The sequence below is a fragment of the Sylvia atricapilla genome, chromosome 4, assembly GCF_009819655.1.
Source record: "Sylvia atricapilla isolate bSylAtr1 chromosome 4, bSylAtr1.pri, whole genome shotgun sequence".
Taxonomy (NCBI): Eukaryota; Metazoa; Chordata; class Aves; order Passeriformes; family Sylviidae; genus Sylvia; species Sylvia atricapilla.
In genome coordinates this window covers 59282308-59295876 of record NC_089143.1, presented here as the reverse complement: position 1 = coordinate 59295876, position 13569 = coordinate 59282308, and the positions used below count along the sequence as shown (strand labels likewise).

The 13569-nt window shown below is 36.9% G+C and overlaps 1 protein-coding gene across 2 annotated transcripts in view; it reads right to left on the bottom strand.

Annotated features, from left to right (window-relative positions):
* The window catches only part of LRBA (LPS responsive beige-like anchor protein), a 363721-nt gene that overhangs the window by 87062 nt on the left and 263090 nt on the right, over positions 1-13569 (bottom strand). For both annotated transcript variants that reach the window (XM_066318056.1, XM_066318055.1), the window contains 3 exons: positions 13083-13223; positions 11798-11917; positions 2241-2393 (listed from right to left, as the gene is read on the bottom strand). In XM_066318056.1, the coding sequence (XP_066174153.1) occupies positions 2241-2393; positions 11798-11917; positions 13083-13223 (414 nt within the window). The remainder of the gene's footprint in view (positions 1-2240; positions 2394-11797; positions 11918-13082; positions 13224-13569) is intronic.

Below are 13569 nucleotides of genomic sequence, written 5' to 3'. Positions count from 1 at the left end.
GTGTGTCACAGCTTTCAAAATGAGCACTTGGAACACTGTAATCGCTGTTTTGGGTCTGAACCAGGAAGCTGCAAGGAAATATTGGCTGAATACATCAGCCCACGACACACTGTAGCAAGCTTTTCTTGATCATATTAGTGTGGATCTGAGCTTTAAGCATTCTTCCTAAACACACCTATTCTACTTGAAAAAGAAACGATGCTGATGGTATTCAATCCACAGGTATTAACATGGAAAAGCAATTTAATATTTTAATATTTGCATGTAATTTTCTCAGTGTTATTCCTGCACAAGTGGCAGATCAGAGGGCATCATCCACCAGCCAGGCCCACCACCACCAGGATATGTTTAACTATGTCAGACAGAGGCAGATAATGTAACTCAGTGACACAGAGGCTTAAATTAATGCCACCAGACCGACCAAAACTTGGTATCTTAATTACAGAAACAGTATCAGGGACCTAGAGCTGTAGGTCCTACCCTACTGGTAACACTGGATATTGTTTGAATGATGTCTGGCACACTTTAATACCAACACTTGAAAAATTATTTCTTACTTTTGTGATTAGCTTAAGCCTTAAAAAAAGAATAATTTTTTTCTGTCCAATTAATACTTGAAAACTGTAAAACTTCACACTGAGAATATTGCATAAGTGAGAGATATCAAAGAGAGCTGCAAGAAAGGTGGATGGATTGGGAAATGAAGGAAGAATGAGGGAGGGGTAGGTCAGAACACACAGAGAGGTGAGGGTGACAAAAACCTGGCCCAAGGCTCGAAATGAGGAAAAATAATTAAGAGCTAACATCTTAGACAAGGAAGGAAGTGGGAGACTGAGAATAACTTCACAGTGGGAAAAGCCAGATCTGTAACTGATAAAATAAAAGTATATTTTAATGCAAAAGCTAAAACACAAGAGTCACGAGAGATCAAGGCCACCATGTGCCTTTGAGGAGTCTGCTCAAGAGCACAGCTTTGCATTTCCCAGGTTATTCTGAGGCCCCAGCACATGCCAAGCTCACAGAGGTGTCAGGCTACCTGCCCTGCCTATCACCACAACTGGGAGATCAAAAGCTGAGTTCCAATACGGTTTGCCAAGCAGTCCTGCTAAGTGTTACTGTATTTCGTATCTCATTTAAATAAAATTTGCACATTCATATGGATGAAGGAAAACACTAAATCCACCCAACATTCCTTGTGATTACATCATTGCCTGCAGGGACCTGGGCCACACAGCATTTCTGAAAGCCGTGGTGTCATGCCACCAGTAAAAGTGCAGCGTAAAACATTCTAATTAACTTCTGAGCCACGGATTTTTTTCTGAGGCTTCTCCAATGTTATGAAGTCTGACATGCCACCAAAGACAGAACTTTTTCGATTCCTATTTCCTAACTCAGGATGCTGTCCTGATAAACCTGCTATCTGAAAGGTTTTTGAGAGTTTGCATGCCTTAATTCAGTATTTCCCAGTTAGCTGGTTACCACAGGAAAACTGCAGCCTCATATTTCAAGATTCGCTAGGAAAAGCTTCTGTTATTTACTTCACAATGCCATCAGTGCAGAACTGTTTCATTTTGAGAAGAGTCTAACACAGCTTTTGAGAATGTGCTGAAACACCACCAGTGACAGTGAAACAGTTTTTCCGTAATTCCTTGCACTGCCCAGAGTGCACAGTGAAGACAGGCACTGCTAACAACTATGCTTCCCAAAACAGGGAAGAGAGCACTAACAAAGGTTTGGGAATGATGCAGGCAAAGGAGAATTTAGTCGAATTTTCTTGTAAAAAAAAGGCTCTGAAAAATATCAATTTAATGGCAGAAATGGAAACGGTGGCAGAAGACTGAAAATGCCTCTTGGGAATTATATGGACACTTAAGTTAAGAGACTTCAAAAGCACATTTAAGTCATCAGAGTGACAAATATTTTTATGATTAAACAAGCTTTTTCAAGCCTTCTGTAAAGGCTTGAGTGATGATTTTATTAGCTCTTTAAAACCACAAGAGCTGACGTAGAAATAGGGTAAGAGACATATATTTAGACCACACTCAAACTTTTTTTAGCAAATCTAAGAATGAGAATATTATATCCTTTTTCCTTCCTACATTTGTAAATCTGTATTTTCAGATAATTTCAGACATAGTTCTATGTAAATTATAAATATATATTGCAGACAAAGATCCAAACTATTTCAAAAGAATCTTGCAAGCCAGAAGTGACTGGGCAAGAGAAGAGAGCCATCTTACCAGCCTGTTTATACGAACAAATTCTTCTGGGGTTTTGGCCCACGGAGGAAGTTCAACATCAGACACCACTGTTCCATCATCCATCACTCCCAGATTGTAATTGTTGCTGTTGACAAATATCTCTGGGAGGTAATAAAATTCAGGAATCAATTCCTGTAGATAAATGAAAAACAATGCCATGTTATAAATTCTGTCAGAGGATGCACTGTGTCACATTAAAAAAAGAAATTATTAGGATGGAATTAAGCTAAGGGAATATAAAAATTCTCCCACAGACATCCCCCTCCTTCCCTAGAAGGGAGAAATCCTCCTTCTGCACTTCCTAAAATTTAACCTGTAGATATGATGACTCTTTAGTATGCTTTTAACATGACAAAGGAACTGAGACACAACAGGCTACAAAAACAAAATGTCAGAAAATCGGTTTTGGTTGCATATTATGCACAGAGAAACTTATAAAGCCAAAGTAATAAACACCACATGGTACAGATAACGTTTAGTGGAAAGGTACAGACAATCTTTACAGATTGTAAAAAGCTGTGGAAAACCAATTATTCCACATTTTAGTACAATAAACATTTTGAAGTGCTAATGCAGAAATGCCAGTCTACAGTTGGCTTGAAACTAGGATATAGCTATTAATTACAGAAGTGTGACACCCAGTCATATTCTCTCTAATGTAAAGGGTCTAAGAGCCTAATGTTTAGGCTTTACCTAAGATTGTTCAATGCCCAGAAGTAATTTTTTGGAACTTCTAAATTACCTGGAGTTATGCCACACGTTCCATAAAAAAAAAACAAACAAAACCCACCAAGCTTAATTGAGTCAGTATTTTTCTTTCACATAAAGTTCATCTTCTCAATTATGTGTCTAGTCTATAAATTACAGAGAAGACCCACGCAATATTTCACACACAAGAGAAAAAAAGGCAAGGATTTCACATGGTTACGAGGTCTGCCCTGAATTCCCTGTCAGGATCATCAGTGCTGTAAACAAGGGATGTTTCTGATGTTCCAGGCCTGTGCTGAACAGAACTGGAATGCAGCATTAACACCTCCCAGGCTGGCCTGCTCTGGCACCTCTGCTGGCACAGCTACCATGGCTGAGGAAAAACAGCACAGGAATTGTGAGTTCTAACCCTTCTCAGAAAAACAAAGTAATAGTAATGGCTAAACAAAAAAATCATTTGGCAGAAAATTATACATTCTAGTGCAAAATTGAACATAACATGCTAAGAAGGAAAATTACGCTCAGGCCCATAAGGATTTTCTCCTGGATAAGTGGATTGTTTCCTTGTTTTGCAAACAGACCTGCAGCTTCCTAAGTTGTCATGCATTTTATAAAACACACAGTAGGTAATACATAAATTTATCTAAGTTAATGGGATTAGAACCTTATTTACACAATTTTACAAAAATGTCTTCAATGTCCAGGTATAACAGAAAAAGCCCATAAAGATGGTTATGTCTATCTGTGACATAATATATAAAAAACACACACAGAAATATGTGTATAATAAAATGCACATATTTCTGCTCTATATTTTAAAAGTAGGCTGCTTGTTTGGCGTTTCTTTTTTGTTGTTTTTTTTTTTTTTTTCAGAACTTGATGTTGAGACTTAAATACAGCCAATAAACCTGGCAATTTGACGGATTTAGAAAAACTGAGCCGCTGAATTAGAGAATTTGCTTCCTTTGTAAAGAAAGGATCAATACACGTAATTGCTTCAGGAAGCCTATTTCATAGCAAATGAGTGGTGTAAAATTGGTCTTCCATACAGCAAGTGGAAGCTGCGGGCCACTTGAGAAGTAGGAAAAAGAAAAAAAAATCAGACTGCCCCAGTGGCTTTGTCTGCCGTGGGTGGAGGATGCAGCCAGGCCAGGAGCTGAGCAGATCCGACCTGAAACACAGCCCTGACATGGGTCAGTGGCTCAGTGGTCCCCCAGATAGCCCCCGAGGGCCAGCTATGGCATGAGCAGCTTTCCAAACGCCAGTGCAATGAGGAGGTCATCAGATTGTGGGCAAGGTCAAGCCGAAGTAGCCAGGGCAAAGACAGGAAAGATCAAGCAGGAATTAAGCTATTATCACCTCCATCCTTGTGTGAAACACTGCTTGGCTTTGAATTGTACATCTTTTTGTTTACACTCCCCTTAATTATCTAGGGTAAAAAACATGCTTCTGTACCAAAGCTCGACAAGGAGTTGATAAAACAGAGATTTGAAACTATTTCACTGCATAAGTGAAAGAATAAGAATGCAGTAAGGATAAACGCTGTAAAAAATAAAGTTTGATAAAATAAAGTAACACTGAGGTTGCTACAGTTTTTTATCATCACAGGAACCAGCAAGGAAAAAGCAGAGACACGGGACCATGAGTTTGATAGCACCACAAATACAAAACCATACCCTGGTTCTGAACACTTAAAATACAAGCTCATTACATATGTTACCAATGCTTTTATTTCTTCTTTAAATATGTATCTGTAGAGCTATTCATTAGTTTCTTTCAAGATCAGAAAGCATTTGGCTTTCTAGAACACGTTGTTTTCATTAGGTTACACAGAAACAATATGCTGGAAACTTCAAAATTATCAGTAATTTCTACTAGTTTGACTGTTAGAAACTTTTCATAAAGCTTTTCATTACTCCAGAAATGAGTTTTCAGAAAGTTTTTCACTGTCACCATTGTGATACATTTCTACAAAAGGAGCTTCTTTGTTATATGATTTTTTTTCCCCCTTGGCCATGTGCTAGCATTTACCCATGGAAAAAAGGAGTGCAAACAGATGCATGTGCCCATTGGAAATGAGCTGTATTTAGAGCCCATTTTCAATGGCTTTACATGGGTGAAAAGGACAACATTAGTTAATGGAAAACAGTTTGTCCTAAAACCAGCAAAACAACCTGATCACAAAGTATTAATTTTTTATCAAAGTATTATTTTTTTTAATTAGTTTTTTTAACCAATATTCTTCATCAATTTGGTAACTGCAGTGCTCCTTAACAGTCCTTCCCAATTCTCTTTCTGGGGTCTTCTATTTTCTTAACATCTTCACGTGACATGCACATATTGACACTAAGACAGCAGACACTGGCCCACGTGTGCAACCCCAAAAACGACAGAACTTCCTGGACACACAAGAGTGTTAAAAAAAAAAAAAAAAAATCAATTAATGCCCTTTTTGCTTGTTTTGAATGGCAGGAGGATGGAGTTACTAAATATTTTCACGCAAACATCACATAAAGATGCAGGATCTGAGATGAGAGGCCAGAATGAAGAATCCTTTAACATCTCACCAGGAACAGTGACAAGGACTGGCAAATACAGCTTTTGAATGGGTATTCTCACAGCTTCTTACAGCTAAATGGTTTTCAACTAATCCATGCTTCTGATCTGTAAAATCATGAAGCATGGGTTCCATCCACACTGTATTGTTGTCTACACAGGTTTTCCTTTGGCTGTTCTAAAACTTCCTGACAGTTCTAGTGGATGGTCCTAAAGCCCATCTTCTGAAACCCAGTAAATGTGAGTTCCTTATTTGCTCTTCTATGCACCCTTCCAGGAACTATAGACTCCATATGACCATCATATTCTGCCTTGGGGGGGGGGGGGGTCCTCTTTTTCCAAGCTAAAGGATTCTAGTCAATTTAGATTTGTTCCATCTGGAGGTCTTCCCTTCCAACTCAAAATTTTGGTTGCCTCCGTACTTTTTCTAACTCTGCTGAGTGAGTTCCTTCTGAAATTTTCCACACTCAGCACATGTGAGAAATGGTAAAACTGCCTCACATTTCTTTTGTTTAAATTTCACAGAAAAAGCCAAAACATCTCTATGATTTGTTGAAGCTCTTGTTTCAAGACTTGTGTTTGGAAATTACCATTTCTCCAAGGTAGAGACAAGACATTCTTACGTCTTGAAGTAGCAATACTTCAGTCGTTCTGCCATGCTTTTCACTACAACTGATGAAAAAGCTCACAGACAATATCAACATAAATCTAACACACAATATTTACTTAAAAAAACCCAAACCTAAACCTGCCATATCAAGATTCTTATTAAAGCATTTAGAAAATTCTGTATATCATTAAAGTACAATTTTTTCTAGCAGAAATTGCCCTATAGCACATGAAAACAATAATTCCTAAGGAAAATTCACTAAAAATATCTTTTCTTACAAAAATGCAATACCAACAGGAAGTCAGTTCAGCGGTGGCAATTTATTTTCATAGAGGACAACATGCACAAAAAAATTAATACCAGATACTTTGTTTCTTTAATCTAGTTAGATGTTATTTTTTCTTTTGCTTAGAAAATAACTGATGCATTTTGAAGCAGAGTTATATGATCTCCAAAGGTGTCTAGAAACAATAACAGATCCCTAATTCTATTAAACCATTTATAAGATACCAAATTTTCAAACTAAATTATTTCACAACCATGTTAAGCAATATTAAGCCTATATATAACCTGTCAAGTAGAATAATAAAAATGCATATTAGAAGTCTAGACTTTTATCTATATTGCCACACTTTATTTTTTCTGTTAAGGATTTAAATGGCACTCAAGAAATATATACCAATCCATTAAATTAAGTCAAATTTCTTTTTTGATCACACTTCAATTAAATAATTTTCAAGACTGTTGGGAATATGTATATATATATATATATATATATATATATATATATGTAAAATTGTTTTCTTTTTAACTTAGAATCTAAGTAAAATTATTTAATTGTGTGTATTGACCGTATTTATATACTAGGGAATTCAGGTTAATTTGACAGAGGAAGAGGAAAAAGTTGCATGTATAACTACAGTCCTTCTCCTTTGGACTTCAGAAAACTTGTCCTAAATTTTTCATTTGAACGCCTACACGAGGAGTTTGGAGCAGATATTGAAACTATTTTCTTCATTTTCAATACAAATATGGCTGGGTATAAAAGATGGAACTTTCTGATCCACACATCCAGATGTCTGCAGTTTTAACTACTGCAATTCCCACAGACTACCATGCACAGATCTGACTGAATTTAGAATGTATTTTCTTTACTTTTTTAAAACTCAGGGAACTATTTTCTTATTATGGATCTTAGCACGATTTTACACGAGACCAAATCTCTTATGAAAACCACATATCTGCATCCTAAATATGTTAAACATTTTACTACACCAAACTTGGAGTTTATGATTAAAAATCTGAATTTCTAGGTGCTTGCTCCTGAATTTTGCTGGTCATTGCTCTTTTTGTGACTACTGTGACATGAAATTTCTCCCATACAAAGGTCACATTGCCAGTTTGACAGCAACTTTATTCCAGTAACTCTCGAGACTTTAAACATGAAGCTTGATTTAAAGAAAAACTGTCTAAAATTACGTGCTGCTAATGAGTTTTACAATAAAGCTAACTTGCCCAAACAGCATTTCTGTATCTAAAATTCAGCTGGTTTACACTATGAGGAACACAATTTGCCAGACACACCTGTATGAGACACAAATTCAGATATTCAGTACCATTCCCCCAGCCTTACAACAGCTGCTGCAGCTGTGTGTCATATCACAGGATTTCACAAATTAGGGCCCATTTTATGCTGGAACAATCTAGAACAGTATAGCTGGCGTTCATTAATGTTTTCTTTAATATTATGGACTCCTAGCATCTCTTTTTGAACAAAACCTAATCAAATTGACCAAAAGCAACCCAAAGCACATGAAAAAGAAACAAACACAAAGCAGCAGAGGAAAAGGCATGAAGAGCAGTACACAGCTCTATACTAGTGACTGTAGCTTGGTTAAAAATTGTGAAAAAAATCAATTACATTCAACCAATCTAATTTTCTTTTCAAAAGGAAGATGCAGTAGTGGATGGTGGGAAAAAAAAGTAGCAAGGTGTTGCTTTATTTTTGAGAAAGACCTCTGAGACTGCCCCAGTCTCCCATGACATTCCTACGAGCAAACTAGAGAATGGAGATGAGACTGGCTTACAATAACGTGGGAGTAGCCAAGCTGGAAATCCATATTCCAAGAGCAGTTATCAATAGTTCACTGTCAGACTGGGAGGACATGGTAATGGAGTCTGCCCTGCTCTTAATACCAGTCAATAATTTCATTAATGGCCTGGCACAGAAGGTGCAGAAACTAAAATTCCTGATGACACTGAGAAGGCTACACAGCTCTTTGGAGGACAGCAAGAGGATTTCAGATGATCTTGAAATCTGTACATATGGTACTAACAAAACAGACATACATGGTACAAACAAACCTCCTGAAAACAATCAGTAAACTACAGTGGAAAAAGGGAAAATACATGCAAAGTTCAACATGGGTTACAATTATGCTGTTGTAAATATAATGAGAAATAAATTTGTTGCAACAGGTTAGCTCCCAAACCAGAAGCAAAAACAAGTGCAGGCAAATACTGCCAGGCTATCCAGGTTTGCCTTTTCTGCAATATTAACAAAACCAACCAGGATTGTTTGCACTAATATTGTAAATTAAGAATCAACTGAGTTAATGCCTACATAGTACTTTAAAAGTACCCTTAAAGAATTGAAATATATTCAGTATTCTCTGAATATAAGAATATTTAACTTAAAAACACATGGTCAATCATTTAAAGGCACCAGTCCTAAGCTAATCAGTAAATAATGCCAGAGTGGTAGTGAGACACTAGCAAAACTTCCGAAGGATTTTTAATTCGCATTGCTCAAATAAATTGATAGGGAAAACTAGGAAATTCAATTATATACAACATATCACCTCTCGAAATCAAAATTTGCGAGGTTCAAACAAAGTTTATCCTGCAGAGGAGCACTGGATCTGTGCTTTGATCATCGATCCGAGGCTTTCCCGGGATATTGACACAGATTGGTTGTGACCAGACATACACTTCAGCTTTCTCTGCTGAAGTGATACCAGCCAGCAAGACTTCTTTCCAAAGCCAGCTCCTGTTAGTCCTCCCTGGAACATACAGTGCTTCCAGCTAAGGTTAACAATAATCTTAGGACAGCAGCATCACTCACTGCATTCATTCTTTCCACATGAGAAGCAAGGAGAAGTCGCTTCTTCTAATCAGCTCAATGGTTCTCAGGGTCACAATTTTTTTAGCTGGAAGAGGAACAAACCCTTCATTTTTCCTTTGTGTCCCCAACTTGCTAACAACTAAAGGAGCACAATTACGTGTTCCACTTTGTTCAGGCTCTTCCATGCATGAGTCAACCAAAAACACTGAAGCAATAGGAGGCTGAAACGTTGCAATTCTGCACGTAGAATATTTATCCATGTTTACATATTTAGCATGTATTCTGTATTTAAAAAACACTTGCAAGGTAGAGCACCAAGGATCAGGAAACTTGGTTTTCACAGCTGTACTGAAATATGGGGAATACAGGTATTTCAAGTGAAGATGGAAACATTTGAACATATTCCTCTCTAATTCTTTAAACATGTCCTGTGGAAGTCTGAATCTCATCCCCCTTCCTGGTTGCTCATCCAGTCTCACCAATAAACTCCTGTAGTCAGTCAATACTCAGATGCTCCACAGCAGCATCAGTAATTCACAGCAACTCACAGCCTCAGGAAGGTGTAAGCAACTCCAAGAGCTCATCCTTCACAGTAGGGATGCCTCTAAAGGCAGCACCAGCTTGCACATACATCATTTCCAAAAGTTACCCAAGCATTTCTGGAAACCTCTCCCTACACTGATTGCCAGGGAAACATTCATTGCTTTTATTTTTCTGTTGGGAAGGTCACTTTGATTCTAACCAAAACCTCCCTGATATTTAAGGCCATTAATTTCTGTCCTATCCATATGCAGCAGAGATTTTTTTACTTTTCTTTTTTTCTTACAGCAGTCTCCATGTAATAGAAGGAGACCAGTTCCTCCTCAATCTGCTCTGCTTCAGAAGAAAAATAAGCATAGCTATTCAATCTTTCCCTGCATTTTATTTTCAAGACCTTGCATTGTTATAATTGTCCCAGTGCAGATTCTACAACTAGCCTATGACTACGGGTGTAGTATTTCAGCTCAGACCAAATCAAAGGTAAGCAAAAGTAAAGATTTTTGTCATACATTTTGAAAGTTCCATTATTTCCTGTCAGCGTATCTTCCATGAAATGTTACTCACTATTGTTATACCATAAATGCTGTTAATTCACATGCACTGGTGATGTACTAGAACCCTAAATATTTTTTTTCTTTTTTTCCACAGTAGATTGTTCCTTGTGTTATAACTCTATGAGAACCTGCATGAAAATGGCAATTATTACTTTTCCCTAATAAACTTCACCTAACACTTTTCCAAAATAACTTTTCCCTTCTTCAAGAAGCACTACTCATTTCACTACACTTCCAGTACCTCCCAATCTAGTATCAGTGGAGATTGAGGCCTAACCTGTAATTATCAAGAAGAATTCTGCTCAGTACATCTTTCAATTTTAATAATGAACTGCTGGTAGCTATTCTCCAAATACAGGGGATTCCTTTAGACAGAGTAATCCCAGCTCACTCATAAGACAATGTAGAAAACTAAGATCATCATCTGCTTCTTCTCTGCTCAGAAGGTCTGTTACCTTTTCTCATCAGAAACTGTGATTGCTTTGACATAATCTCTTCTTGATAAACATGTGTTTCATTTGCTTGTCTCCAAGCTATCTTCCTGGCACTTAAACACAGTCTGATTATTTGCCTAAGTATTTTTTCTGTGAATTGTAGTTAAACTCACCTCATAATTTCTTGGCTCCCCTTTTGTTTTTTTCCATATTAAATACTTGATTTGTCCACTACTGATATCTTTCTCCTTCTCAATTTCTCAAAAAAAAAAAAAACCACCAAAAAATGCACTCTGAAATTCCATGTGCCAATCTTGTGGGTTACAAAGAAATAAAGCCCATAAATGACCAATTAATTATTTTTTTAAAAAAAATCTAGTGTGTTTGTAATTTTTAAACTCTTCTTTCCCAACTTCATATAGACATTATATCTTTTTCTGAGTGGCATTAATTCCACTTGTCACTGATTGCCTTCAATTCTATTGGCAGGGACTCACAGATGCAAGAATGACATCTTTTTTTCAACGCTCAGTTGATAATTTTTGCATTCCAATAATTTGCAAATCAGCTTTTTGCTAAATTGTCTGCTCACCATAAATATGACTGAATGATTTTGTATCACTTAGCTCTCTTGCTGCTTTCCTGACATCCTTGAGCTAGACTCTGATTTTCTTCACATTACACTTTTCCATCCTTCCTTCCATTAGAAAAACCTAATTCTGATATTAATATACCTGGTTGGATTTGACCTTTCCCACCACTGCCAGCATTCTTATGTGCTTTGTTTTCCTCCAGAGTTCAAAATCAGGGCTAAAAACCTTAGCTCCACTTTTACAAAAGAATTCACTGAAATATTCGGATAAAAGTAAAACCACATGTCATCTCCTTTGCATCTTTTCCCAAATGACAGGACTGCTCCCAGTCTTCTTCCTTCCATCCTACATTCACAGCTACAATAAAGGCAGATGCAGTATAAAAATATGTTAATACTTTCCAGGAAGTGTTTTTACCTTGATGTCAGAAGTGTCACGCTGACTGTTGCGCCACGCTCTTGAAATAGACGAAAACGTCCTATCTGCATGATCAAACTTCCCACCTTGTAGATTCAGGAAAAGTGTTGTGAAGGGTTCCTAAATACATATAAAAAAGATTAATTAAAAAAACACCAATGTATCTCTTCAGAAATTTCAGGGTAAAACCAGGAATTTATCATTCTTTTGGGGTCTGGTTGTGAATGATGCTATTTTTCTGGCAAAGGCATTACTAATAGCAAAGGGTTAATTCTACTATTTAAGAATGAGAAATACAAACTGATGCTTGTTTGTTCAATAAAATGCTTTTCAATCTTACTCCACGTATACATACTCAGATAAAGAAAAGCAAATAAAACCAAAAGAAAATACTCAAAGGCTGAAGTAGAAACTATAGTTTGTGTCAGTTGTGACACAAACTACTCTCAACATGAAAACGCTCAGACGTCTCAGATATTTATTAAACTAGCATGTAACAAAAATAATGTGTTTTGCTTTGTTCAAGGTGCTCTGTTAATCTGAAAGGTAACATTCAATACTGAGAGCTTTAGGACTGTTATTGTTTCATATATAATTTATGATATAGAAAAATGTTTGGAAGATTTAAACGCCTCCTCTTAGTTAAAGAACACTTAAGCACATATTAGTGGATAATTGCTTGAAATTAGCTAAGCACTATAAATTACTTCAAGGATTTATGTATGCTTGTACATTCTAACAAGCTTTAATTAATGATGTGCTGCTAATGCTTTCCCAAAGAAATTACTTCCTAGGAGATAAATCGCCTTTCAATTTTATTGAAAAATGCACTGTTTAACCAATACGTTATCAATATGCAGCAGCTCAAAGTTACTCCCATATAAACTGCAGCAGATTTTTAAAAATTAATTACTTACATCAGAACTTCACGATCATCAGAAACCCCCTCACACTCATTAGGAGGGGAAAATTAAATACATTAATTAAGAGCCACAAATGTTTGGTACTTGGTCCAGTCAAAAAATACTCAAGGAAGGGAAGTTAACCACGTTTAAAGTATGCACACTTAAAAACAAATTTTAAGGAAGAAAAGCCTTTACTGATTTGAAAAGGCTGAACCAGAAAAACTTGAAACTTTCTGCTTGAACTTTGGAGCACACTTCTACACTACTGATTGAAATTACTAGAAAACTTCAGTATTCTCATATACCGTTCAGTTTTAGTTTAGGTATTTATTGCTTTCATTATCATTTAAAGGAAAAGCATTTTTAAGAGGGATACTTACAATCCTTAGCAACCACGTGAGTGCAAAACTTGCTGTTGAATAATGAGTGCCGTAGTGAAATTTTGGGACCTGATCGTCTTCCCACGACTCGTACCGCTCGGCAAAGAACGCTGCTCTCTTTGGGTTCAAAGCTCCAATAGGCTGCAAGGTCGGCAAAAATGAACTCATTAGGCAAAGAAAAATAATGTGAATACTACCACAGCATACTCCCCTTGCACTTTTTGGTAACCAGAATTATTGCATGCACTGGGTTTGGTGCTTCGCAAAAGCAGATGGTGGTTCCTGTAAGCACCTGAGGAGATCTGTGCACTCCATGAACATACACACTGGTTGGAAAAAATCTCTGCATTAATACAGGCTCCATTTACTGCTGATTCAAGTCACTGACTCCATCCAATTCACAGTGGAATGTCTGGGACAAAGTGTTGTTTAACTTGGGTGCCTGTGGATATGTGTGCATGTTGGATACACTATTAAGCAAATAGTA